The sequence below is a fragment of the Alosa alosa genome, chromosome 20 (genome assembly GCF_017589495.1).
Source record: "Alosa alosa isolate M-15738 ecotype Scorff River chromosome 20, AALO_Geno_1.1, whole genome shotgun sequence".
In the NCBI taxonomy this organism is placed as follows: domain Eukaryota; kingdom Metazoa; phylum Chordata; class Actinopteri; order Clupeiformes; family Clupeidae; genus Alosa; species Alosa alosa.
The window spans coordinates 15,438,712-15,464,038 of NC_063208.1; the positions used below are offsets into that span (position 1 = coordinate 15,438,712).

Below are 25,327 nucleotides of genomic sequence, written 5' to 3' on the forward strand. Positions count from 1 at the left end.
TATCTATATTACAGCTAACATTTGATTATGATGAAGTTCATGTTGGGTTGAATTTAGAACCCATTGTATTTGAAAAACACATGCTGTTTTGATTAAATCTTTGGGTCTGTTTGCCTGCTGTGAATTCCTAACATTCCACACTAATTGTCATGAGAGATCCTTTATAGTGAATGCACTGCACAGTCCTGAGGAGGTGAAAATGGGTGCCATTGCAGGTCTGTTTGAATACCCTCAAGAGCTGAAGAGCTATGCATGTATAATCTCATGGGGGTAGGGGGGACAGGCAGGAGCTGGAGCTCACACAACCTCTACTGGTGGTTCCATGTGGCTCTGATGACTGCAATTTGACAAGCCAAAAGCTAGTGATAAAGAAAAATTGATCATTATTCCTGCTTCAGGACAACTTTTGGAGAACATTTTCAGCTCATACATATATCATCAACCATTGATCATCCATGCTTTGGGCTTGTGATACAGGGATCTGTGCACATTTGTGGTCATCTTTTCTAAAAATTCTAGCCTGGCTAACACCAGAGTTAATTTTCTAACAGGTTTGTTATGGGTTCACCCAGGCTACACACATCTTAAAACCATAAGAAGAACCCCTCTGAAATGGAGCTTGTTGACTTCCATCAACTAAGATACACGGGCCTGTCACGATAGAATGCATATTCTAAACTGATATATTTGTTTACACTGTGTATACATCATGGGTTTTAAGTGAATTTTAAGTAAAACAAAAGAAAATATATCTGCACACTGTGTCGAAAGCTCCCAGTTTAATGGTGGGTGATAGACAACGTTTCGACCACTCAGACCATTCACTTTAAGTGAATTTTAACCGAAAATGTTAGAGAAGTCTGCAGCTTCTTGGTCATGTTGAGGTTCAACCAGTGTTCGTGTTCTCTTGATCCCCACAGGGCGGCGCTCCGACGTTGAACAGTCTTTCAGGGGCAGGAACCACATTTGCACCAAGATCAGTCTGCCAGAGCAATGGGCAGAAACTTAGATATTGTGTTTGACAGCCGCCGTTGTTTCAGTTGCCTGAGGAAAGACAACGCCGGTAAGTTATGGCTTTTCAGATGTGTCAGCAAAGTGAATGTCAGTGTCTTGTAGTGCTAGCCTATTCAAAATGTAACATACGCGTTGGATAGACTTGATGCGCGTCGCAAGAGTTTGGCGTCTCGCTGAAACTGGTTTCATAGGCAATTTCATCAAAACTTGAGAAGTTAATCTGAGATGCTTCACCCGTGGTATAGGCGTTATCCCAAGCAGCCAACTAAAACCTACATAGAGGTATTTTAATTCGTCTGGTTAGAAACTAACGTTAGTTTAATGACGAAAGTAGTCGCACTGTTGTCAAAACCAAGAAGTAGTTTATTCTGCTTTCTCTTTTACATTTCCTCTTTGATTATAGACTGCGTCAGGGCTTTTTAACGTGAACTATAGGCTAGTAGCCTAAAATAAACAGGTCAGATGAGAAGGTTGGGAGGCTCAGAATCTGATATTTTGCATTATTGGGTTAGTGTTTTAAACAGGGTTTCCTTTGCTGAATACAAAGGTTATCACAACTTTTCATGAATGGCGAAATAGTAAAATAGTGACAAATCGGAACGTCCGATTCCGGTGTTGCAGCATCATTTCTTGTAGTTTATCATGCTCACTTAACTGTGATGGGGACTTTGTGGGAGTGACGCTTTAATTGACTGTATTAAGGTCGTGGAACCTTTATGGATGATCCAATGACTTAATTATTTAAGTGTTTTGCGATTTTACACATGCAGTGTAAATTATCTGGTACCGTGTCAGAGATAACACTTGATGAAATATTTTTATGAGCTAGTGGTTGGGAACATGTGTAGTGGAGCCTACATTTAACATGTTGAACTAAAATACGGCATGAATGTCCTTTGCTGTCCCTGTTTTTAAAGAAACATTTCAATCAAACAAGAAAAAAATACATACGGGGTCGTACTTAATTTGCCAGGTTTAGGCTTTTAAAAAGTAAATGGGTTTTGCTGCAAATATGACCTCTAACTGCTATGAAAACGGGTGAGAGGAACTGGTAGAGAAACAGGCCTAATCACTGTAATCAAACGACTTTTTAAATAACCAAAGCTGTTCTGCTTTAAAAATATTCCAGCTTCCATGAGTAAGTGAAATGTACAAAGTCTGTAGTGACTGATTGATTAAGCATATTGTTTTTGGTGCATCATACCTGAAAAAGCGTGCTGCATCTTGTGATCATGATGTCAATGCTAATTTTGTCAAGTGGCCTATCTGAAATTACATTGTTTGTTTAGGAAAGTGTTAAGAGTAACTGCCTCTAAAGAGGTTAATTTGGGTGGAAGCTTGCAGTGTTGGAACTTTTTTCCCCTTCTTCAACACACAGCAGTTAATGAGAAGGCTTGCAGGAAAATTATTATATACTTTCACCACAAGAGGGGTCTTGAAGCATTCCTCCTTTTTTTGTGGAGAACTGAAAAAAGGCAGTGCATTCTCAGGGCTGATGTGAATTCAACAGAGCTTCCCTCAAGAGGACCCCCAAATAAATACTTCCACATGACCTCCTGTTCCCGTGCCAGAAAAAGCGCTCTCGCTCTCTGTGCGCAGAGTGACGTTCTGGACTTTGACTAAACTATCGTTAAGGAAAGACTCTCAAAAGCTGAAGCTCAAGATATAGCATGAGAAAATGGTTCAGTTTTGCACATGTTTGGAAGGGATCAATACTGCTCGCTGCTCCTTGCTTGTAGCAACATCCGCAGTTCTGTTCCCCTTAATGACTTGAACTAGCTGAGTAGTGTACTTCTTTTTAAAGTTTTTAAAGCTGTCTGCTGCAGAAAAGAGTTTAGGGTGGGAATATGAATGAAATAATCTCACTGTTAGTTCTACTGTGCTTTTTTGTGCACCCTGTTGAAATGTGGGGAGGAGTATTTCAGACACATACAATCCGTACTTCCCAGTATCATGCGGATGGCATAGCCCATGTTAACAGTGAATTCCTTCATTTCTTTATTACTACACACAGTAGATTAATTGTCAGCACATTTTAATGTGGAATAGAATTATAATTAAATGTGAAATGTCAAATTAGAGTTGATAAGCTGTATAAGAATAAAGAATAAACAATTACCAAATAGGTTACTGTCAACACATACAAATAATAGTCTGTACTATTAGGACTCAGTATATTTTGATATGGTAACCAACCAAAGGCCTTGCATTGAAATGATGATGACAATGATGTGGAGTTTTGGTTGGACGTTTGGTTTGGTTGGAGAGTTGCTTTTCAGGAGTTCGGAAGCCACGAGAGATGTAAAATTGTGTAAACATGACTAATGGCATCCCCACACACACACACACACACACACACACACACACACAATTCTTATGATCCTTATCCACCTCCATGGAGAGAGATTAAATAAACACACTCCCTTCGTTGGCTTTGAAGGCCTTGCCAGAACAGATGAGCATCTCAACAATACTTGACCCAAGACTGGTTTGAGGTCACAAGATGGGATGTTGATAAACAGTTGTTAGCCACACACAGAGAGTGATGGCATTGGTAGCTGTCATGCTAGTGGCGTGACTTTCCCCCCTGAACGTGCTTTGATCAAACTGTTGGTGCAGAGTTGCACGTAGTCCAATGCCCGCTGCGCTTTAATCAGGGATTTTCATGAAATACATTCTTCATGTCTTCCTCTGACTCATGGATGTGTTTATAAATCAATAGTCCTGAAGGACGGGGTTGGAACACAAGTAAATAAACATGAGTAACATACAAGCCCACCAGATCTGTGATTAATGTACAAGCTTGCAATGTGGCTGTTGGAGTCAGAAAGCTAGTGACTAAGGTAACGTTTCAATGTAAATAACATGAAAAGCAAAACAGTGTAAATCTTTGGTGTGAGGGCCCCATTTTATACTTTTATCTGTTGATGTATCCAACGTTCAAAGGCATGGCAACTGTTTTTACTGTAGGACTATGATATATTCTGGTTTTAAATACCCATGAACAGACAATGTTAATTAAACATTAGTTGATGCATATAGTTTGAAATAACTTTCTTGACATATAGTCAGAAAGGCATCCTGATATACAGAATATACTGAATATACAGAAGATTATGGCAAATAAGAGAAAACAACACACACACACACACACAGTTACGGCACTGAAGGGATGATAAATTCACTAGCTTCAATGTCCATCTGGCCAACAGCCATTTATGTTTCCAGAGGATTTTAGACACACAGAATTACAGTGAGGTTTCAGTATGGATATGGAAGGGTTAATACCTCATGTATTTAGAAAGCGATTATTTCTCCTTCCCAGCACTGCTCCAGGCGATCGTCTCAAGGCAGTAGTGTTCATAGTAACCGTGCTGACTCTTGAGGTTTAGCTTTAGACATGTGCCACTGAACTGCTCAGCAGTTGTTGTTTCCAGAGAGGAATCAATGCGAGCGACCCTAATTGACTCAAATCTGACCCATAATAATTCTGGGTAGCATGTCCCTTAATCCTCCCTTCAGGAGAAAAGCCTGTATTTGACTTGAAGAGGTCCAGCATTAGTTGCCATCCGGGAAACAATAGGCATCCTGTTTTACTTACCTGTCCCCAGTCAACTGCCTACTTGCCCTAACTAAACACCATTATCCCTTGTCTACCTTGACTGGCATGGTTGAAAGTGTGCAGACAGATATCTGTGAAATCCCCCCACTGAATTGTCTCTTCAAGTAAAACTTGTATATATACAATAAAACTATGTCTATATATATATATATATATATATATATATATATATATATATATATATATATATATATATGTGTGTGTGTGTGTGTGTGTGTGTGTGTGCTGGAGGCCTTGTTAAGCTCTAAGCCCCACTACTCTCAGATCCTATACTAAGAATTTCCACCAGTGGAGATGTTTAATCTGCACCCCACCTCAGCTGACTGATGGGCTTTGTTGCATCTGAGTGGTCTTTGCCAATCGGCAAAAGGGCAACGGGTGCAAACATCTATACAACTCACCCCACTGCTTCTCCAAGTATGGAAATGACTCCTGAATTGCTTTGTTGTGAAATAAATGCTAAGAAATACCCGGCAATATGTTTGTAACTGGTTTAGCCAGATTGAAATATTTTGAGCTGCAGTTCAGGTAAGTAGGTCAGATTTTTCCCCCCCCTTTTGGTTTCTTAGTAAAGGCAGGAACCTGCAATGTCAGCTCCAGCGCTGAGCTTTTACGGGAGATATTTGATCATGTCTTGGCTGTGTTTGCGACTGTCATAACAGGTTGCGTATGTGAGGGGGGAAGGGATGGCAGCCTACAGGGAACATGCATGGTGTCAAAGTTGGAGAAGTCGTCAGGGTGATGAGACTTGTGGATTAGGTAAGAAGCTGTTCTGTAGAAGAGGTTTCCCTGGAGCATTGAGCATCAACTCCCCCAACTATAGTTAACCCCTCACTTTCATTTCTACCTGCAATGGCATCAATTCAGTTTAGAGGGTTCTGGTTGTGGTCATTCTCTGAAGTGGCCAGACTGTCAAAATTAGAGTGACACACAGATGTGGTTATGGTGACCTGGTTGGGGGTCAACACAAATTGTATGTGCTGAAAAACAAACAATCCAAACCTTAAAAAGGAGGAAATGATGATCTTGCTTTTGTTTTCGGATTTATGGGGAACATGTCAAGAACTTTGGCACCCATAACAGAAAACTGCTCCCTTTGTTGAGTTTTCCAGTTAAAAAAAAGAGTAGGGAAGGCATTTCTCACTATACTCTGGACACTGTTGCTGGGATACTGAAGGATCATAAAAAGTAGTGAACAATAAGCAGCCAGCATGTTATGTTATATCCTGTCGAATCAGACAATGTTTAGACAGGTTTTGATTTGGAGACTGTTTGGAAAACAATCGCTTACTCTAAGACCCTGGGGCTGTTGTGTTTTATGTGGCTGTTTAGTGTTCCCATCTCATGAAGTGTTTATAATAAAAATCCCTCTAATTAATCCATTTGGGGGCCATGGCTGGCTGCCCGATCTTGCTGTGACGCAAGTCTGTGATTAAATCATGTGGAGAATAAGGGGGGAAAAGGGTGGAAGTGTTTGAGGAGGCTGGATCCGTTTAGTGCACCTATCCCCGCTTTGCTTGTTTTCGCCCTCACTTCGGGGCTTGCGTGGGAGGTTTCAGAGCTGTCAGAGTTGGTGACAACTGACTGAAGACAAAAATGCTGGTTCTCGTTGTTGGTTCTGAGGCGGGGACTTGGCAATGCCATGACCATGAGTTCCAGTTCCAGAGTGCTCAAGCACAAATATGTCATAGGCATGAGTGTCTGCTGCCAGCGGTCACAATGCTGTGGTTCTTAATTCGTTTTTGACTCCCAATGTTCAGATGCCCAGCATCAGGCCCTATCAGTGAGCTGTCTTCTGCTGAAGGTTTTTACTTGTTAAAAGAGAGTTTTCCACCATCATCTATGTGCTTGCTCTGGAGCATACAGGCTTCATCTACTATGCAAAGCAAACAAACAAGATTCAAATTTTGTCTCAGTTTCACAAAAGGTTGTTGATATTGTTGATGAGCTAATTGGCCTGAATTGGTGTGTTAGTGTGAATATATAATGATGAGGTTGGTCTTCCTTTTTTTAAGATCTGATTAAGGCCCCAGGCCAAAATGTCATTTTAAATATAAAAAAACATCAATATGGAGCTGGTGTATGCAGTGCTACTCTACCCTCTTTGAATGATTTACCAGTGGCCAGCACCTCGCCAACAGTCCTAGGTGGGTGTTACACTTGGTGCAACTGGCTGGGGTACACCGGCGACCCGGGTTCGATTCCCACCCCGTGGTCGTTTCCGGATCCCACCCCTGACTCTCTCTCCCGCTCGCTTACTGTCATTCTCCACTGTCCTGTCATTAAAAAGGTATAAAAAGGCCAAAAAAAACACTTACTTTAAATAATTGGCCTGGATTGTTCATGGCTCAGTCTGAGCGTCTTTGTATGATTCCCATCCACACAGCCAGGCCAGAAGGGGACTTCACATTACATGCGGCATGCGCTGCGCTCGCCATTAGGTTGCTCTTGGTTGAGGTAATGTCCCAAAGATTTTTGTTGTGGTTGCCGCCGGGCTCAGCGCAAAATACCTATGATTTTTGCAGCGCAGCGTGGTTTAAGTTCAACATGGTTCAACTTTGACCGTGGCACAGGCAAGAGCAGCATATGCCGCTTGCACTGTACTTTGCTCGGCAGACCAGTTCTTGCGCACAAGGCTATGAAAATAATTTTATAGCACAGCGCTGCCGTTTGCGCGTGTAATGTGAAGTCCCCTTAAGGAGAAATTAGCTGAATTTGTCAAAAAGTCTGCTCCATTAAGGATGTATAAAATCTTAATTTTCATTTGCACTACATCTGTGGAGTCTGGCAACATGTCCAATGAGAAAGGTGGTTGGTTGAGCAAATTATGTTTTTGTTTATGGGGGGGGGGGGGGGATCTGTTAAAATGTCATACCACTCTTAAGTCATTTGGCTCTGCAGGGGTTAAACAACAGCAGTGAAGACAACATGCATTGAGCGGAAAAGTTCTGCTACAGCAAAGATGCAAGATTTGAGCTGTGGCCAATTAAACCCCAGCAAGGAGTCCCTGTGGAAGACGTCTTTATTTTTTTTTTCACACTGGCATTCTAGGTCTCTAATTGAACACAGGCATGATTGCGGCAGTGGAGTTCATTGTGGTAGTCCTGCAGAGATGCACAGACCCTCTCACCCCTAAGCTGGGTTCACTGGGGAGAGTAACGGCAGCAGGGAACATGACTGTTTGTGGTGAAGTGACCTACGCACTCAAGGGAGACCATGTGTTGACTGAGGAAAAGGCTTTGTGTGTGTATGTGTGTGTGTCTGTGAGTCTGTGTGAGTGAGACACCGAGTGAGTGTGAGTGTGTGTGTGTGTGTGTATGTTTGTCTGTGAGTGTTTCTCTCAGGAATCAGTATCGAGGTATACCCCCTTCCTCTTATTTTTTCACCAGACCCAAGGTCCAGCTGTGAGTCTTAGACAGGAAAACCTCTGACATCGGAATAACATTTGTGTGGCGTTTGAAACCTCCCAGCTGCAGATCAGGGGAATGTCCCAATAGAAAAAAAAAGCACAACAGGAATGCACTACATACCACCCAGCCCTGGATCACCGTTTAACTATGTGGGATTCTGTTGGGCCTGGAGCTTGATAGGCTTTTATATAAGGCGTTCCCAGCAAGGTTTCAATGTTATGATGAGTCCCTGAAAGCTATGGTTGTGCAAGTTTTATGATTGCCCATTCTGTACTGTAATCAGTGAGCGTATGATCGGTAAGAGTCTGTCCTTTTCACAGTAGGTCAGAGCAAAGGGTCAGTCTCTCATTGCGACAGAATGAGCCAAGCCATAGGATTGATATGGAAGGCCTTGGTTATTTCACAGCAGATGTTGGGCTCTTCCAGCCCGGGGCGAATCCTCAGGGGAAACGGGGCCACTGGCTGTGACAGATGATGTCTCACTGACCCCTTTCTGCTGTCAGGGCCATCCCAGCAGGTTTGAGCACGCTCAGTGAGTGTCAGCGATGGGGCCCTGGAGATCGGATACGGGATTTCCTGTGGCGGAATTCTCCATCGTCCGTCCGCCACATTTCGGCATTCCGGACGTTTTGATTACTGTGGGAATTCGGATTCTGCAAAGTCCGATGATGGATAAACAAAAGGGCAAGCGCGTCAGAGAGAGAGAGTTAGAGATAGAGAGTGATTAATTTGTGTGTAGTTCAGAGCAGCGGGACTAATCAGGATGTGATTTGCCCTTTAAATATGTCTGCGTTTTGATGCACTTCTCTGATGGCCTTTTCGGAGTTAGAGCGCATGAGCAAAGAGTCACTGGTGTCAGCTGAGGAAGCCACTGCAGAGCTTTTTCTGCACCTGTCCAGGACAGTACTCACATCCTCCCGACACACAAAACAGTTCAGTGATCCCAAGGTTAAAAACAAATTCAGCACAAAAACAAGCCTCTTTTTTTTCACGGCTGACTCATGCAGAATTTCATTTTCACTTCTGCTCACTTATCCGAGCGAAGAGAAATAAACAAGCGCCTGGTTCTTAATTGCGATTTAATGAGTGTTATTGTGGGACACTTGCAAAAAAAACCCTTATTTGGGTGACGCGGATTACATCTGTAATCCTGTTCTACGTCACCTGGACGCCTAATTATTGGGTCCCAGACTCTCTTATTTGTGACAGAGATGACCAGTCATCTTCCATCACGGTTTTGGCTGGTCTTCCCCCACTAGCTCTTTTGACATGGGACTCATGCTGTCCTTGATGTCACGTATTAAGATTTGTGTAATGGGAAATCTGCAGAGTTGTACAGTTGTACAGAAGTACAGAGACCAGATGCAAAGTGAGGAGTATGTAAGGGGAGATGGCTTTCCCTTGAACCAGCCAAAAAACATGTTGGAAGTGACCAGTATTTGTAAACAGTCAGATGGGTCTCGATGGGTTTCATATCGGCCTTGACAGTACGGAATGTTTCTGAGGACTTCCAGAAAGGAACTTCTTGAAGACTGTAAAAGAAGTGCACGTTAGACGTGCCCGTTTTTGTGTTTTTTTTAGGGCGGCCCCTGGCCTCAGTCGTGGTGCGCTGTGATTGCATCTGACCTGCTTATTTCAAGCTCCGTCTGGTCTGTGCCGGCAGTTTGTCATGTTGCTGAGATGGAGAAAGCCCAAAGCGCCCCTGCGCAAAACAACCGCTCATTGTGTGCTGCTTTTCCTATCAGGTCACACCCAGGTAAAAATGCCAAGTGCAAAACTTTTTTCCCCCTCAGCCCAGTAATTATGCTGACCAACTGCGAGCTGACTTGAACCTCTGTATTTTCCAACCGGGGCAACACTTGCCGCTCCATGGTAATCATTTAGTGACTTGCGTTTTTGCAGGGCATAATTTGTTTTAATCTGGCCCCGAGGTGTAGACCACATATGACGTCAACAGCTGCATTTCACCGAGCGTACAAACAGAGATACAAGTGGATACATTGAAATCGTGCATTGGCGCCCTACACATGCATACCAAATCTAAAAGTGAGCGGTTTCCTTTAAGGGCACATAAGCCGGGTCAGCGTAGTCCTTTCCTTGGTAAGGGAATAATGGGCATTGTGTGATGGAGGTAAGTGGGAGTTCAAGTTGAGCCCATTGTAGTGGAAAATATAGACCATGGACCTGTACCATACAAGGATGTTTTCGCTTTGAACGAGTGGTTGCTGTGTGAGTGTTGGCAGCTGCAGCTGTTACATCTATCATATGTACAGTATTATTGCGGAGTTACATGTCAAGCAGTTTGACAACAAACGACAGAAGAAAAACACAACCGGAGTTCCTCCCATCGGGTTGTATTGGGGTTGCAACACACACTCCCTCCAAATGAGTTACTTTATCAAAACAGAGCCACATGAAACCCGAGGCCCACAAGGCCTTGTAGGGATCACCTGCGATATCTGAGAGCACACATGCACTGCACACGCGACGCACTGCATACCTTACGAGGCACCGACACAGTCCTATTTTCCACTGGCGGGAACTGAACTTTGGAGGTTATTAAAAGCCAATCTAATGTGCAGCTGTTCAGCAGCCTTCGTATTTTAGGAGTAATGAGATTATGGCTTTTGGTGGCTTGTAAATCAAGTGGACCTCTCTATGACTATCCGAAGACAAGTGTTATCTGAAGACAAGTGTTGAAGGCCACACTGGTTGATAAATTAACAATCCTCTGCCAGACTTAAGGAGTAATTAAGATGCCACAAACTAGATTAATCATGAGATTGGCCTATCCGTACTTGTGTAAAGGATGAGCTGGTAGATTGCTTTTGAATGTGGTAGATGTCCATCCATTTAAGAGGATTCACCTCAGAAGTCAAAGGTTGACTTGCATAACTTGGAACAAAGATTCCTCTGTCTGATTACAAGTTGAGGTAATGAATATAGGTGCAAAGGACCCCCATCCTTCAGAGAGACGTGTCATGCTGCTCGAATGGGATGAGGGGGGGGGGGGGTTGCCTGCTTTCAGCATGTCTGTTGTAAACCTTGACACGCACACCGATGTCGCAGTTATGCTTGCGTTCGAAATTGCTCAGAGGCCATTGTCATCTCTGCAGGTCGGTGTGTATGTTGGGGTCGAAAAGGACGAGGGGTGGGTGGTGGGGTAGGTTGAGCACCTTTTCGTTTCCAAGCTCAGCTGACGCACCACATCAGGAGTTCCTCCCTCGACAGCACACCAGGCCATGACCTTTCACCCCAAATGTTTCACAGTTTGCCACCATTGCAAGGGTTCGCTCTGTTATGCAATGCTGTCTCCATGGGGATTTTCCAACTCCCCAACACACCACAGAAGTGTTCTGTATCAATTCATCCAGCCTAGAAATGTAGCACCCTTTTAATTGGAGCTAAGTGGACTTTCTTCGAATCGTTGTTCCTCAGAGACAAAAGGGAATAACACTGGCTGTTGTTTAATGTTGTATTAATTCAGTTATATTTTTAAGTCCATCAGCATTATCAGTGTTGGGGTAATGGCAAGATTAGCGGCAAGTATCTTATCAGTTTTAACAGCAGCAGGACGTCTCATTTGAGTCTCACTGGGCCGATGTGACTTCAAAACAAGATCCCCCCCCTATGTTATCTCACAAACTGTTTTACGTCTCGGCCTGGCTAAATGCATCAGAGGGCAGCTGCTGGAGCTATTTTTAGAATGCAGGTGCTAGAGAGAGCACCAGGTCCGCCCTCATCACCACCGCAAAGTGTTTGTGAGTGAGAGCCTCGTGTCAAAACAAGACTATCCTGGCCAAGCCATCTTGTGCCCAGAGCCCGAGCAACCTGACACATACGTTAAAGGAACATATTGGCACCAGTGTGCCTCCAGCTAGGTCAATCTGGGTCGCTGCCAATGCTCAGCACTCTGGTGTCCAGTGATAGCACTTCATGTCCCCATATGTCTCTTCCTGAAATGGATTGAGTTCGTAATTTTTTAAGAGACCAAGAGTATCAGTGAAGTCTAGCGTTTAAAGGGCAGTCACAGTTTTTAGCACACTCAAGTCAGTTGACTCAACATGAAAATAGCAACTCGACCTATCGGATCCAAACATGTGCACCAGGGCAGATGCCACAACACAGTTTGAGCGCCAGATCCTGAGATCTTGGGGTCACCTGAAGAGCAGGAATAAAACAACACCTCAGGACCCCCCAGGGTTGGGGGACCCTTGGAGCTGATCCGCGGTTTCGGTTCCCCCAACGTGACCCGTGGGACCCACGTGTGACCAAATGTACACACACACAGGTGACCCATGAGAGGCCGAGTTTGTTTTGCTCGCTCGCTCTTGCACGCTAATTTTGCACTGCAGTTGGCGAAGCTGCGGAGGTTTGGTGTGGTGGAGCAGAGCCAATCCTCAGGGTGCCCAAAAGTACCCCCTTACCTCCCTCCCTCCCTCCCCAGTCTAATCTCTCCAAACTCCCCGCTGTCAATTAAACTGTACTGCTTCACTACTTGCTCTGCTCTTAAGAATTTATCTATTTAGGCTGCATTATTCTAATTTTTTTTTTTCATGCACAGCAGCACAGTAGGTAGCATAGCACTGCTTTTTTGTCATTGTCATTGGAAATGTTCATATCAAGTCTCAAAGGGGTAGAGGCTGCATAATTGATCTTGCCTTTTTGTGCAATCGGCTATGAAGACTCAGCATATGTAGTTGACTACACCTGATGTTGTTTACTGATCCTATGCAACTCCAGTTTATCACCTCAGTATGGCCTCTCCTGCACATTGTCACCCAATTAACAACACCACTGTCGGCATACTTTAACCTACAGAGAGTTGTCCCCCAAAGGATCACACTCTCTGATGATGGTGTCTTTAGGAGACAGGTGTTTGTTTGTTTACCTGGCTGTGTGTAGCCTACTCCTATGCTCATCACGTTGCATAGGCTAGCTCATTACATGTGCTGAGGAGTGTTAGTTTGATCTTATTTTAGGTAGTATATAACTGCTTTTCTAAAGAAGAATGTGGACTAGAATGGGCTGTTCACCTTAGGAGAGAAAAGGAGACGGAACATATGGTCCACTGTTACATCCATTTAACTTCACATGCTGTTACAGGAGGAGAAAACCCAAATGTCCACCAGCCATGGTGCAGTCAGACCCAACAGGTGGCATTGGTATCCTATGGTTGTCTTTAACAAATAAGTGAATGGTATAGCTATTATCTTCAGTAGGCCTCATTAAATAGTCCACTAACGTTTTTGGCTGCCTTAAGTCTTTGAAATGTCATTTTATTGTGCAGACGGTTTGTGCACAGTAAACAGAAGTCCAGTTGTTGAAAGAAACAGGCAGCTTTTCTTTTTGTTCTACCAAAGCATTTGGGTGATAGGGGTTTCAATTCTAATAGCTTATTCCAGACTTTCAGACTAATATGCAGCGACAACTAGGTTAAGAGATTACAATCTACTCCAGATCATAACACCCCTTCCAGGCAGGATTTATCCCATAATCTCGTCATTTCTCAGGCTGGACATAAGTGGAACCTGTGTGTGAACACGTAGCCAATATACTAGCCTACATATTAAAAATGGTCCCATAGCAAGGGCAGGCTACTAAATATTCAATTGCTTCAGTGAGCATTGGGTGCGCGAATGGGTGGTCCTGTGTGGTCCTGTGTGTTCTTACATGGTAACGTGGACACACCATGTATGACACGAGCGGCGGATTCCTGTTAGCTTAGCCCCTTGTGGAGGCAGCCTCGACTGGATCACACAGGATTCATTTGTATTAGGGACTGCTGCTGCTGCTGCTGTTTACTCCGTGTTGTTCCCAATAGACAAGACACGATCCCGAGTGGGAGGCAGCGATACAATTGCCGAATGTAACTTACAGGAGAGGGGATTACCAAAGGACCAAACTCACTGGATATGCAGCAAAAAACCCTGGTTTGGCCACGTCTGCCGTAAAGCCAAGCGTGCCTCCGAGCCGGATGGTGTGTCTCGCCTACAGCTATAGCCTGCGCCGCCACACCGATAAGAGAGTAACCAGCTCGCCAAACGAACAAATTGTCTTAGAACATTGATCTGTGAAGATATTTCCAGGAAGATTTATACGTGTTCGAATGATTAAGCTGAATAAGAATCGGGAGAGCAGTATCACATTTCCTAGCATGTGTTCTGGAAAGTCTAAAGAGGTGAGGGTGTGAGTGGTGTCTGTGTTTCCCACCGGGTGTGCTGTTGCACGGATTTCAAGTTTTATACCAGATGGTCGCCGGACCAGAAAACCAGGAGTTCGTGTGCAAGAAATTGTCTTAGTAGCCTAGACTATCTTAATCTATCAACGGGAATGCTGCACAACGCCACATGTTGTATAAATGGATTTCGACAAAGAAGGGGGGGAAAATCAGCGAAATGGCAACAGTGTAGCCTGTTTAATCCATTGAAAATAGCCCGGGTCTTGCGTAAGAAGACTGCATTGCTTATTTTTTTTGCAAAACCGGTTCAATAAAATGATCGATCCACATTTACACCGTGTTAGCTTGATGTTGATCAAATCAGTCCGTAATTATTTTATTTACTAGTTTTAGCTAGCTGGCTTGAAATTGCGAAGGGTGGTCCAACAGTTGAGGTTTGCAACTCCACACAACGACGTTGTGGGTTCTTTTTAAATCCGACTCTGATTGCTGAAAACAAAATCAAAGCCATGGGCCTACATTTGACAACGTTTGCTGTAGTTTAGAGTGTTCATTAAAATTGTGTTGTGATTTTCTTAACTACATTTTAGAAGTAGGCTATACCCCCTTGTCTAATTCCCCTCCCCCTTTCTCTCTCCCCTTAACTCTTCTCTCTGGTCTCATCCTCTCCGGCAGCCCCATCCTCCTGTCACTCGGTTGTAGATGGCGTTCCTGCAGCAGTCTGGAGACTACTGCCACGCGCAACATCCCCAGGTGTGACTCTGTGGGCTTTGTGACCAGTCTGGCACACCTGTCTGACCTCCACGCAAGTTGTGGATCCAAAAAACGGCGCAAAACACGGAGAACTCTTTTTGACCCCCCACCCTTTCCAGTGCCCCGCGATCAACTCCTCAGATGGGGTCCACTAACCCCGCTGACCAAAGAAGTAAAGAGATAAAGGCCTGTCCAGCTAAAGGGAGGGAGTCGTAAGGATCTGAAGGACTTTAAGATTGTGTTTTATCAGAGGAGGAACAGTACGCGAGAAAGAGATACTTAAGATCAAGAACTGTGGCAAAGACTTTTTTTAAAAGGAAACAAAAAAATCAAGCCAATTGTGGACTTACAGGCCCAAGACAGCGTCATCGGTGTTTTTTGAAAAATTGTACACTCTTGTACAAACATAGGTTTACCAACTGAAACAAGCATGGCTCGGATGAACAGGCCAGCTCCTGTGGAGGTGTGCTATAAGAACATGCGCTTCCTCATCACCCATAACCCCACCAACTCCACCTTAAACAGCTTCATTGAGGTGAGACACTTCTCCTCGCTGCCGCCTGTCCTCCGTCCATTAGCATCTCTTCCTCTGCTCCTTCCTCGCGCTCCTCCTCTTCCTCTTGCTGTCCATCCTCCTGTCAGTCAGTATGGTTTTGTCGTTTGTGTGTGTGTGTGTGTGTGTGTGTGTGTGTGTGTGTGTGTGTGTTTCCCTCCTTCACTTTGGTCTCTTCCATTTTCTTTGCCTTGTCGCAGCGCACTCAATCTTTTTTCTCTGTTTCTGTGGCTCTCTGTTTCTCTCCCTCTCTTAATTTCTCTCTCTCTCTGTCGCTTTTCCTGTCCATCCTGCTGCTTGTGCTTTGGCTTCACACTCCTCCATTTATTTGGCAGTACATCTGCGCTCGCGCTCCCACCATTTTTTTTTTAAGAAATGCGAGCTGCCGCTGTCACCAGGCCCTCCGTGTGACCCTCTGCCGCTCCCCCCTACGCTTATCGCTTGGCGGAGAAACCAGTCTGCCAGCCAGCGAGGGAGTATGAGCTAGCGCGAGCGAGTTAGCACACGTCCACAGAAGGCCCTGGCTCTATAACAAACACGCTGCATCCACAAAGCCCTGGCTGTTGCCATGGAGACCCCTCCCCAGCGCAGCCGCCGTCACATGGCAAAGGCAGGGAGAGGAGCGTGCAGCGGACAATGGGACCCCCACCCCCTCACCACACACACACACACATATCACCCTCCTCTTCTGCACCGACCGGCATAGTTCAGCACAGCACAACTCTGCTCTCCACCGCCAAGCACAGCAGAGGCACAATAGAGTTCAGTGTTGTGTGTTCGGTCCTTTACATGGTCAGGCACATGCCTTCCTCTTTTAAGCAGTTCCCGTAAAGAGCAGCACCTCGTAATAACACCGCTTCCCAGAACCCCTTTGCAAAGTAGCACCAAATGTCCCCTTGTATCAGCACACGGGGCTTGTTTCTTGCCGATATGTCAGTGACATTGTTATCCAGTCAACACTAGTGTGAACTCTCATCTCTCTCTCTCTCTCTCTCTCTCTTCTCCCCTCCCTTCTTCCTTCCCCTCCACTTTGCACTTCTCTCTTTTTTTCTCTCTCTCTCTCCCCCTCCCTTCTTCCTTCCCCTCCACTTTGCACCTCTCTGTCTTTCCCCTCCCTCTCTATCTCTCCCTCTCCAGGACCTAAAGAAGTACGGCGCCACCACAGTAGTTCGAGTGTGTGAGGTGACCTATGACAAGGCCCCGCTGGAGAAGGACGGCATCACAGTGGTGGTGAGTGGCCTTGCCGCTGCATGAAGCTGGACCGGCCATGTGGCTCTCACATGGCGGCGCCTGAGGACGTGCAGCTCAGAGGGGGGGGACGGGCGGGCGGGCGGGCTTGTTCAAAGCAGTCCACACATATCTGAAAAAGTGAGGGAGGGAGAGAGAAAGTAGGAAAGAAAGATACAGAGAGTCTGGGAGTCAGAGAGAGGGAGTGACAAAGAATATGTTTAAATCAGTTCACACACTATGGTACCAGGAGTGAGTGAGCGAGAAAGAGAAAATACATGCAAGAGAAGAAAGAAATGAGGTTTCCATGTACACGCTAACGACAACTAAAACGAAAAGGATGGACAAGTAAAAAAGCATGGCAATGTGCACGGAATCTGAAGAAGGCACCAGGACGTCAAGGACAACACAAACATGGTAGAACACGAGGCCTTGCATAATAAGCCTCGGGAAGCATTAATGCCGTACGCATGCTGAGTACGAGCGCAATGCCAATACAACATTACTGAACTGATGAGCAGAGAGACAAAGGGGAACCTCGAGGTCAGTGGAGTGTGAGCGAGTTTGAAGGGTGTATCAGCAGGAGGAGAGTATGTAACACCTTGCCTTGAGAAACCCCACCACACCCCACCATGTATCCCTAGCCTTCACACTTCTGTCTGCCTGTTGCATTTGTTCAGATTTCCGCAGGGAGAAGTATAATGGAGGAATGTACTGTAGACATATAGCCATGTGTAGTTATTTTGTCTGATTTTGTGGCCATTTGTGTTGTTGCCGTCGTAGCACACAAATGCTGGTGGTGTGTCTTTGATCGACCAAACACGTGTGTGTGTGTGTGTGTGTGTGTGTGTGGTGGTCTTTGCTCTTTGATGAAAACACAGAAATGGAAAGCAGAGATTGCAGCCATTTCTGTGCTGTGTCGGTAAATGTAATGTAAATGTAAATTAGGTTTCTAGGCCAAGTATACTTGCGTATACAAGGAATTTGGTCTCTGCATTTATCCCATCCGTGAATTAGTGAACACACAGAGCACACAGTGAACACACAGTGAGGTGAAGGACATGCTAACCCAGACCAGTGAGCTGCCTTGCTACAGCGGCGCTCGAGGAGCAGTGTGGGGTTAGGTGCCTCGCTCAAGGGCACTTCAGCCTTTCTTACTGGTCGGGGATCGAACCAGCTACCCTTCGGTTACAACCCTGAAGCCCTAACCAGTAGGCCACGACTGCCCCACAGGGCAATGTATGAGTGAAGTTGATTAGACCTGTGGATTTTTGAAGCCAAGAGAAAACAAGCATCAAAGATGACATGTGGAAGGTCTTCTCTGAATTATACTGACTTGTGAGAAGGAGGGCTTGAGAGGGAAGGGGGGAAAGAGACTGATAAAGGAACAGTAGAGAAAGAAAGGCCTTTAAAATTCTTAAGCACATGCAGACACACGTGTGCACAACCCCATTTACGATATACTGTGTGTGTGTGTGTGTGTTCATCACTCCTCGTTTCATCACAGGTTCTTTTGAGTCATCCCTGTTCTCGATGCTCCTGCATCTGAGAGCCTTTTCTGTTCTGTCCCTGTCTCATCTCCTCTACTCCTCTCCTCACCTCTCATTTCTGCCATTTCCCTCTCCTCTTTTCTCCTTTCCTCCCATCTCCTCTTTTCTCCTCTCCTCCTGTCTCCTCTTCCTCTTTTCTCCTCCTCTCCTTCGTTTTCTCTTCACCTCTCGTCTTCTCTCCAGTCAGCCACACGTGTTACTTATTACCCTCTTCGCAACGTTTCAAGGTTGCCATGGTAGCCATGGAGCAGAGCCTGCTCTCTCCGTGTGACCTCCACTTCAATCATTTTTTTTCTTTCTCTCCCTCTCTCTCTCTCTCTCTCTCTCCTCTCTCCCTCCCTCCCTCTCTCTCTCCTTCATCCCTTATCCTTGCTTTTCATCTCGTTCTCTGCTCTGCTGTCTCTCTCTCTCTCTCTCTCTCTCTCTCTCTCTCTCACAGAGAGAGAGAGAGAGAGAGAGAGAGAGAGAGAGAGAGAGAAAAGAAAAAAAAACGAGAATGAGGGGGGAAATCTGCATATAAGCAGCATGGAGGCAGTGCCCCTATGTAGTCTCAGGAAAGTGAGGGAATTGCAAGGTGCACTGGTCAGGCCTTGGGGTGGTGAGGAAGACCTGTGTTCTACACCCGTTCCCCGGGTTACGTTCTACACCCGTTCCCCGGGTTACGCACATATTAAAGAGCAGTGTGGGAAACGTCCAAAGAGAGCTTCATTCCATTAGGACGAGGAAGGAAGTCCAACTAATCAGAATCTCCAAGAATAACCAAAAAAGAAGGGGGGGAAAAATGAAACGGGCAGGACTCTGTCGTCACTCGCCCCCCGTAGCTTAATGGTGGGCGTGTTTTTGTTTGTTTGTGCTTCCAGTATAGCTAACCCAAACAAGAAGGGGGGTATTCTTGGACAAATTGAGAGTGAGGCTCACAAAAACATGTTATGTGACACAAAGAGGGACTCACGCAAAGGGTCCCAGCGTCCGGTGTGAACATGGGGAAAGTCTCGTACACAAGCACGCATTGTGTGAAGGACATGCTCATCAACACGTGCATCTGCATGTTCCACTTTGGGCGTGTGAAGAAAGGTCTGTGTGTGTGCTGGGCCTCAGCTGTAGTTCAGCATCTCCATAGAGTTTGCCCTTCCTATGCTCCAGGGAACTGACACACACACACACACACACACACACACACACACACACACTTTATCGCTCTTTGTGCTCCAACACCTGATTGAGCTCATCATGTGATTACAAAAGCCCTGATAAAGTGAATCAGGTGTGTGCAGCTGATGGCCATTGGGTGGGAGAGAAGGAGAGAGTGTGTGTGTGTCTGTGTGTGTCTTTCTGTGTCTGTGTGTGTGTGTGTGTGAGCTAAGTATGCCATGGATGATGGGCTAGAAGCAAATGGAGAAAAAAGGCTCAGAGGGTAAAGACTCTGGAAAACACTTACACACTGCTTTGTCCAGTGCAAGACTGCAGTTGGTGTGTGTGTCTGTATATCTCTGTGTTTATGTGTATGTGTGTGTGTGTGTGTGTGGCGCATGTGTATGGCCTACCTCTTTCCTCGTGAGCTCCACACTTGCTTTTTAACGGTGTGCAGGATTCACGAGGCCACCAGCTCCGACATGTCCCGCTGCTTTTGGAGGTAAATGTGACCTCCCCTTTAGACCCCCCACACACACACACACACCCACCCCCCCCCCCCCCTCTTAAGTAGGCCACGGCTGTTTTCTTGGCCTGATTTACGTCACAGCAGCAGCAAACTCCCACCCACCCACCCTCTCCAGTACGCCCAGCCAAAGAGCAGAAAGGAGATGAAGGAAATCAGCCTTTTGACTCCTCCTGTCTCTGCACGCAGTATGACTGTCTGTCTCAAGCTCCTTTCCTCCCTCTCTCTCTCTCTTTTTTTCTTCTATCCCTCTCTACCATCAAAGGCCCTTTGTCTGAGACTCCCAACACCTCCAGGAGGTGCGACTGTAGCAATTAAAGCGAGTTTACATTAAATGACCTACACCTGTTTGATGCTTGTGGTTGCTTTGGGCTGTAAAGTGTGTGTGTGTGTGTGTGTTTGTGTGTTGCTATTCAGCTCTCTGCTCTCTGTCAGTTAGCAGCCAGTGGCGATGAGTAATCTGCGTGCACTGTTATCTCTGCTGCCTGTGCTGTGAGTAAGCCCTTTTAATCAGGGACTGGCTTCCATCAGCGTAGGCCTGCGTCACAGCTACAAGTGTGTGTGTGTGTGTGCATATGTTGGTTGTTGTGAGGTTTCAGTGTAAGTGTAAGTGTGTGTCTGTCTGTCTCCCTCCGTGCGTGCCGTGTCCTTTGGCAGCTGCCCCACTTCAAAGGGGTTTGGTGTATGAGCGTGTGTGTGTGTGTGTGTGTGTGTGTGTGTGTGTGTGTGTGTGTGTGGTAGGGTAAGTGGTGTGGAATCCCACCCCCACTTGCCTCATAACAAAACAGTGTGACTCACCCTTCACCTTAGGGTGATATAGTAAGGGTACAATGCAGGAAGAGGAGCATGTGTGTGTGTGAGAGAGAGAGAGAGCAAGAAAGAGGGAGATAGCTTGTCTATATTGTTGCAACACACCGTGCTCACAGATCTTGACACACACACACTCACTTCTAGAAGGATACTCACACACACACACCTCACCTTCCTTCTCCGTCTCCTGTGTCCTCAGGATTGGCCGTTTGATGATGGCGCGCCGCCTCCCTCCAAGGTGGTGGAGGACTGGCTGAGCCTGCTCAGGAGCCGATTCCTGGAGGAGCCCGGCTGCTGCGTCGCCGTGCACTGTGTGGCAGGACTGGGGAGGTCAGTCTCTCTCACACACACACACACACACACACACACACACACACACACACACTCTGTCGTTCACTCACACACTCTGTCGTTCACTCACACACTCTGTCGTTCACTCACACACTCTGTCGGTCACTCACACTCAAGGATGCACAATAGTTCCTAAACACCCATAGTTGACTATATAGCAAACTAGTTAAATTAGCTTGTCCTGTTAGTTTAGTTTGCCACTTCTGTAGCTTGGTAGTGGTTGTGTAGCTTATTGAAATGTAAGCTAAATGTCTGCACACATACATGTGTATCATTTAATTCTGCAGTGTCATGCTTCCTTCACTCCCATTGGTAGTTGCCAGAGGGTCAGGATTTTGTAGTTGGCTTCCGCCAGTTAGCCTCCATCATCTTTAAAATGGTGTCCCTCAAGTTTACACTGGTTACAAATGCTTTTTGTTTGTGTGGATTGGGGGATGAGCTGTCAATTCCCTGCTGAGAGGATCAGCCAATCCACAATGACAACATAATTTGCGGTCACCGGCAATGTGGCACCAAATAGGAGAAAATGAGTACATGTTGGATGCCATTTTTAAAGAGCAGCCCACCGAGTACACTTTTGGCTGAATAAACTAGCCTAGCATCGGCCATTGAATTGAATCGGGCCGGCACTTACCAGTTCTATGGTAGTTGCCATGTTGTACCGTATTTCGTACCATCGGCAGCCATGTTTAGTTAACTCTGCAATGGCCACTTGTCTCTCGTCTCTGTAAAGCACCATCTGTCACCCGAAAGTAAATGGCAGCCTGTTGCTTTGTCTCTCTCCTATGTGGCCCATGCTGGTGTGCAACACTAACATTAACTTCTCTAAAGGAGATGGATTAGATAGATGATGGCTTCCCCGCTGCAAAGCGTCTCCTCATCGTCATCGACAAGCCGCTGTGCCGGTCGTGGTCATGAGGTGCCAGTGCTGTAACCCTGGACCGTGGCGCCCAGCGCCGTGCCAAAGTCAACTGTCCCCCGAGTGCCCTCTGCAGGGGTAGTAATCCCGCTGTATTATTCGCAGGAGCACGGGGTGAAGGCTGAAGACGAAACAGGAAGAGACGTTTTCTTTTCTTAAAAAAAAAAGTGTTTGTTTTTACTTTCCCTCTTCAAAACGGATGGCCTCTCAGTGACCTATTTGCTTGGGTGCAGGGGGCAGTTGGGGGCTGTTGGTAGAAGATTGGAGAGTGAGGGCATGGGGTGCGGGGGCAGTGGAGAGTGATGGGGGACTGGTCCATACTGGCTGGAGCTAATACTCCGACCTTAATTGAATCTGGTGATCCCTACCGATCTGTATTTATAACAGACTCCCACCCCAGTCTCCTGACTGAGAGCAGTTATGTGCTTGGTGTGCGTAACATATGGGGGGAATATGTGAAAGAAGAGATTGGGGATAGGAGGTATTGGCCTGAAAGAACCCCTCTAAAAAAAATCAACAATGAAGAAATCACTCTCACCCAAGAGGGTGAAGACGCAAAAGCGTTTTTTTCCCCCACATTCTCTCGGTGTGGTATTGCATCAGAGCGGCTCTCTCCACATGCCTCCCACTGCTCTCAAAAAACACTCTTTACGATCATTTTGCAACGCAGGGAAAAAGAGAGAGAGAGAGAGGGAAGGGGGGTGCAAGAGATGGAGGGAGAAAGAGAGAGAGGGACTGTGAGAGAGGGAGAGTGACTGCCCAATGCTGTTCTCATCTTTTTGGGGCGGTAAACCTCAGGCTCTGACGCACTTGGGCCCCCTCCTCTGGGATTCAGGCCTTGGTTCTTGAAAGAGTGCCAATGTTTTCTTGGCCCTGCTTGTTTATTTTCATATTATTCAGATGGGAAATGCTCTCTCGTCTCTCCCCGCGTGTTGAGGTGAAGTCCTGTTGTGGGTTTGTGAGATCCACTGAGGAGGGGGCAAAAAAAAAAAAAAAAAAAACCCCACTGCCACCAAAAAAAAAAAAAAGTTTTTTTTAGGGTTCTTAGAATTCTGTTCCTTTTTCCTTTTACGTATTCTCATAATTTGTCCTTATTTCCTGTTCTTTTTTTTTAGTTCTGATTCTTTTTCTTTACCTGCCCAAAAAAGATAGATGATGATGGCTTGATGGCATCTACGTCATCCACCTTGGTAGATCGTGACTAGTGGCACAAAAAAGAGCTAGATTTGCAAACACAAAAAATGCCCCATCTAATCCTCCAGCTCCTTTTCTATTTGTGAGCGTTAGCTGTGTTCAGAGAGAAGAGAAAGAGGGAGCGTGAGTGAGTGAGTGGGTGGGTAAGGGCCAAAACACACACACACACACACACACAGCTGGCACACACACACACATCCCTTTTCTTCATCTTTTCTAAAACTTTTCTCCAGGGCTCCAGTCCTCGTGGCCTTGGCCCTGATTGAGAGTGGAATGAAATACGAAGATGCCATCCAATTCATTCGACAGTGAGTATTCTGCAACCCCCTCTCCTCTCTGGCTCCTTTTGGTAGGAGCAGTCTGGTTGTGATGGGGACTTAAGTTAAGCGCTTTTCAGTTTTTGAATAGTAAATTAAAAGGTCCATAAGGGAGTAATGACATTGACTGCTGCTGCTGCCGCCACTGCCATTGATTTTTAAGTTGCCATTTCTTGTTCTCTTTCAGAAAGCGCAGAGGAGCCATCAACAGCAAGCAGCTCACATACCTGGAGAAATATCGCCCCAAACAGAGACTGCGTTATAAGCACCCACACATTTTCAAGAACAAGTGCTGTATCATGTGACCCAGTGGACTGCAAGAACCCACCCCTCCCCCTTTCCGACAGAAAATACGGATCTCGGATCGACGCGAAAAACAAAACGAATGGACTTGGACAGCCTCCTGAGGCACTGTACTGTTCTAGGATGACAATGCAAACTAGTCTAGGGTTAGGTGGAGTGGCCACGGGGTCTGAACAAACTCCTGGAGAAAGGGGGAAGGGAGTGGGAGCAGTTGCTCCCAGAAATTGGACTGCAGCCAAGACGTTGGAGATGATGGCGCCTCTGCCTTAAGCCATCCTAGTTCTTAGACATGCACCAACAGTTTGACCGACCCCCACCCCACACACACGCCAAAACATTACTATGGTCTTCTGTTATTGGCTGCATTTTGGGTCAACCAATGTCCCTCTTCCTGAAAAACACATCAGAGAAGGAAAAAAAAATGCCTTTGATGAGTGTTGGTAAGAGTGAGAGCTAGCTGTGCAACAACAAAATGTGAATCGTGTGGGGACATATGGGAAATGTATTCTATTGTGCCTGCTCTTTTAAATCTCTCTCTCCCTCTCACTTTGTCTATGAATTGTAAACGGTCAGGAAAGAGGCCCTTTTTGCTCACCTGCAGTGGACATGCTACTATGCTGCTTTGTGCTGGTATACTTCATGATGCTTCAGTGTTTGGTTTGTGAGCTTGTTCAGTGCAGCCGGTTTTAGCACTTGAAGGGGATAAAGCCTGTGTCACTTGACTGCAGCAAGGGGATTCGATGTGAGATTCAGTGCAACAACTTTTTTTTTTTTTTTTTTAATATATGTTGATGAAACCAAATGTCAGGTGAGGAGAATGCATTCTCGGAGTGAGGGGGTGTGTGCGCGTCAGTGGAAGTGTTTGACAGAATGCTGGCAGGTGTACTCATCCTTGTGAGGTTGCTCTGAGATTGTTCTCTCTACTCCAAGCTTGGGTTCATGGGGAACTTTTTTTTCCATTTCTTTTTTGCTTGGTTTATGCCCCTGTTACATTATGGTGTGTGAATCAGGCCAAACTTACAAAGAAACTACAAAGCACCCACAAGGAGGAACCCTGGCCACAGATCTCATACACATGCACACACACCACACAAACACCCTCTCAATGGAGGGCCTTGGCGCCTGTGAGCGAGCTGGTTGGTTTGCTCCTCAACAGCACAGATTTCTCCACTGGAGGGAGGGAGGGAGGGAGACAACTTCGCTCTTGTCTTCCTCTTGCTTCTGACTTGCCTCTTTGTCTGCCTTTATCTTTTGTTGTCTCTGAAGGAACTGCCTTCACTTGTATAGAATTAATGAAAAATAAATAATAAAAGGATGTGCACCTCCCTTTCTCGGCATTCTTTTTACCGTTATATCCATCAGATGACCAGGAGGATGACCACACCGGGAGTGAGCAAGGAGTGATTCATGGGCGGACCGTGAGTGCCAGCTCATCGGTGTCAGATGTTTGAAAGCGTCAGTCCACT

At 45.9% G+C, this 25,327-nt stretch overlaps 1 protein-coding gene across 2 annotated transcripts; it reads left to right on the forward strand.

Annotated features, from left to right (window-relative positions):
• The first annotated feature begins 961 nt into the window (after window positions 1-961).
• LOC125285194 (protein tyrosine phosphatase type IVA 3) lies at window positions 962-25,187 on the forward strand. 2 transcript variants are annotated; one of them, XM_048229504.1, is made up of 6 exons: window positions 962-1,063; window positions 14,903-15,515; window positions 16,671-16,763; window positions 20,977-21,107; window positions 23,475-23,549; window positions 23,746-25,187. In XM_048229504.1, the coding sequence occupies exons 2-6, from the start codon at window positions 15,411-15,413 to the stop codon at window positions 23,861-23,863; spliced, it is 522 nt and encodes a 173-aa protein (XP_048085461.1). In that variant the 5' UTR covers window positions 962-1,063; window positions 14,903-15,410; the 3' UTR covers window positions 23,864-25,187. The 2 variants fall into 2 exon arrangements, with proteins under 2 accessions (XP_048085461.1, XP_048085460.1); XM_048229503.1 differs by lacking the exon at window positions 962-1,063 and adding an exon at window positions 13,682-14,227.
• Window positions 25,188-25,327: the final 140 nt, after the last annotated feature.

Coding starts and splice junctions, on each gene's coding strand:
- LOC125285194 (XM_048229504.1), top strand. CDS start 15,411: ATGGCTCGGATGAACAGGCCAGCTCCTGTGGAGGTGTGCTATAAGAAC. Junction 15,516..16,670: donor CCTTAAACAGCTTCATTGAG/GTGAGACACTTC, acceptor CTCCCTCTCCAG/GACCTAAAGAAGTACGGCGC. Junction 23,550..23,745: donor GCCATCCAATTCATTCGACA/GTGAGTATTCTG, acceptor GTTCTCTTTCAG/AAAGCGCAGAGGAGCCATCA.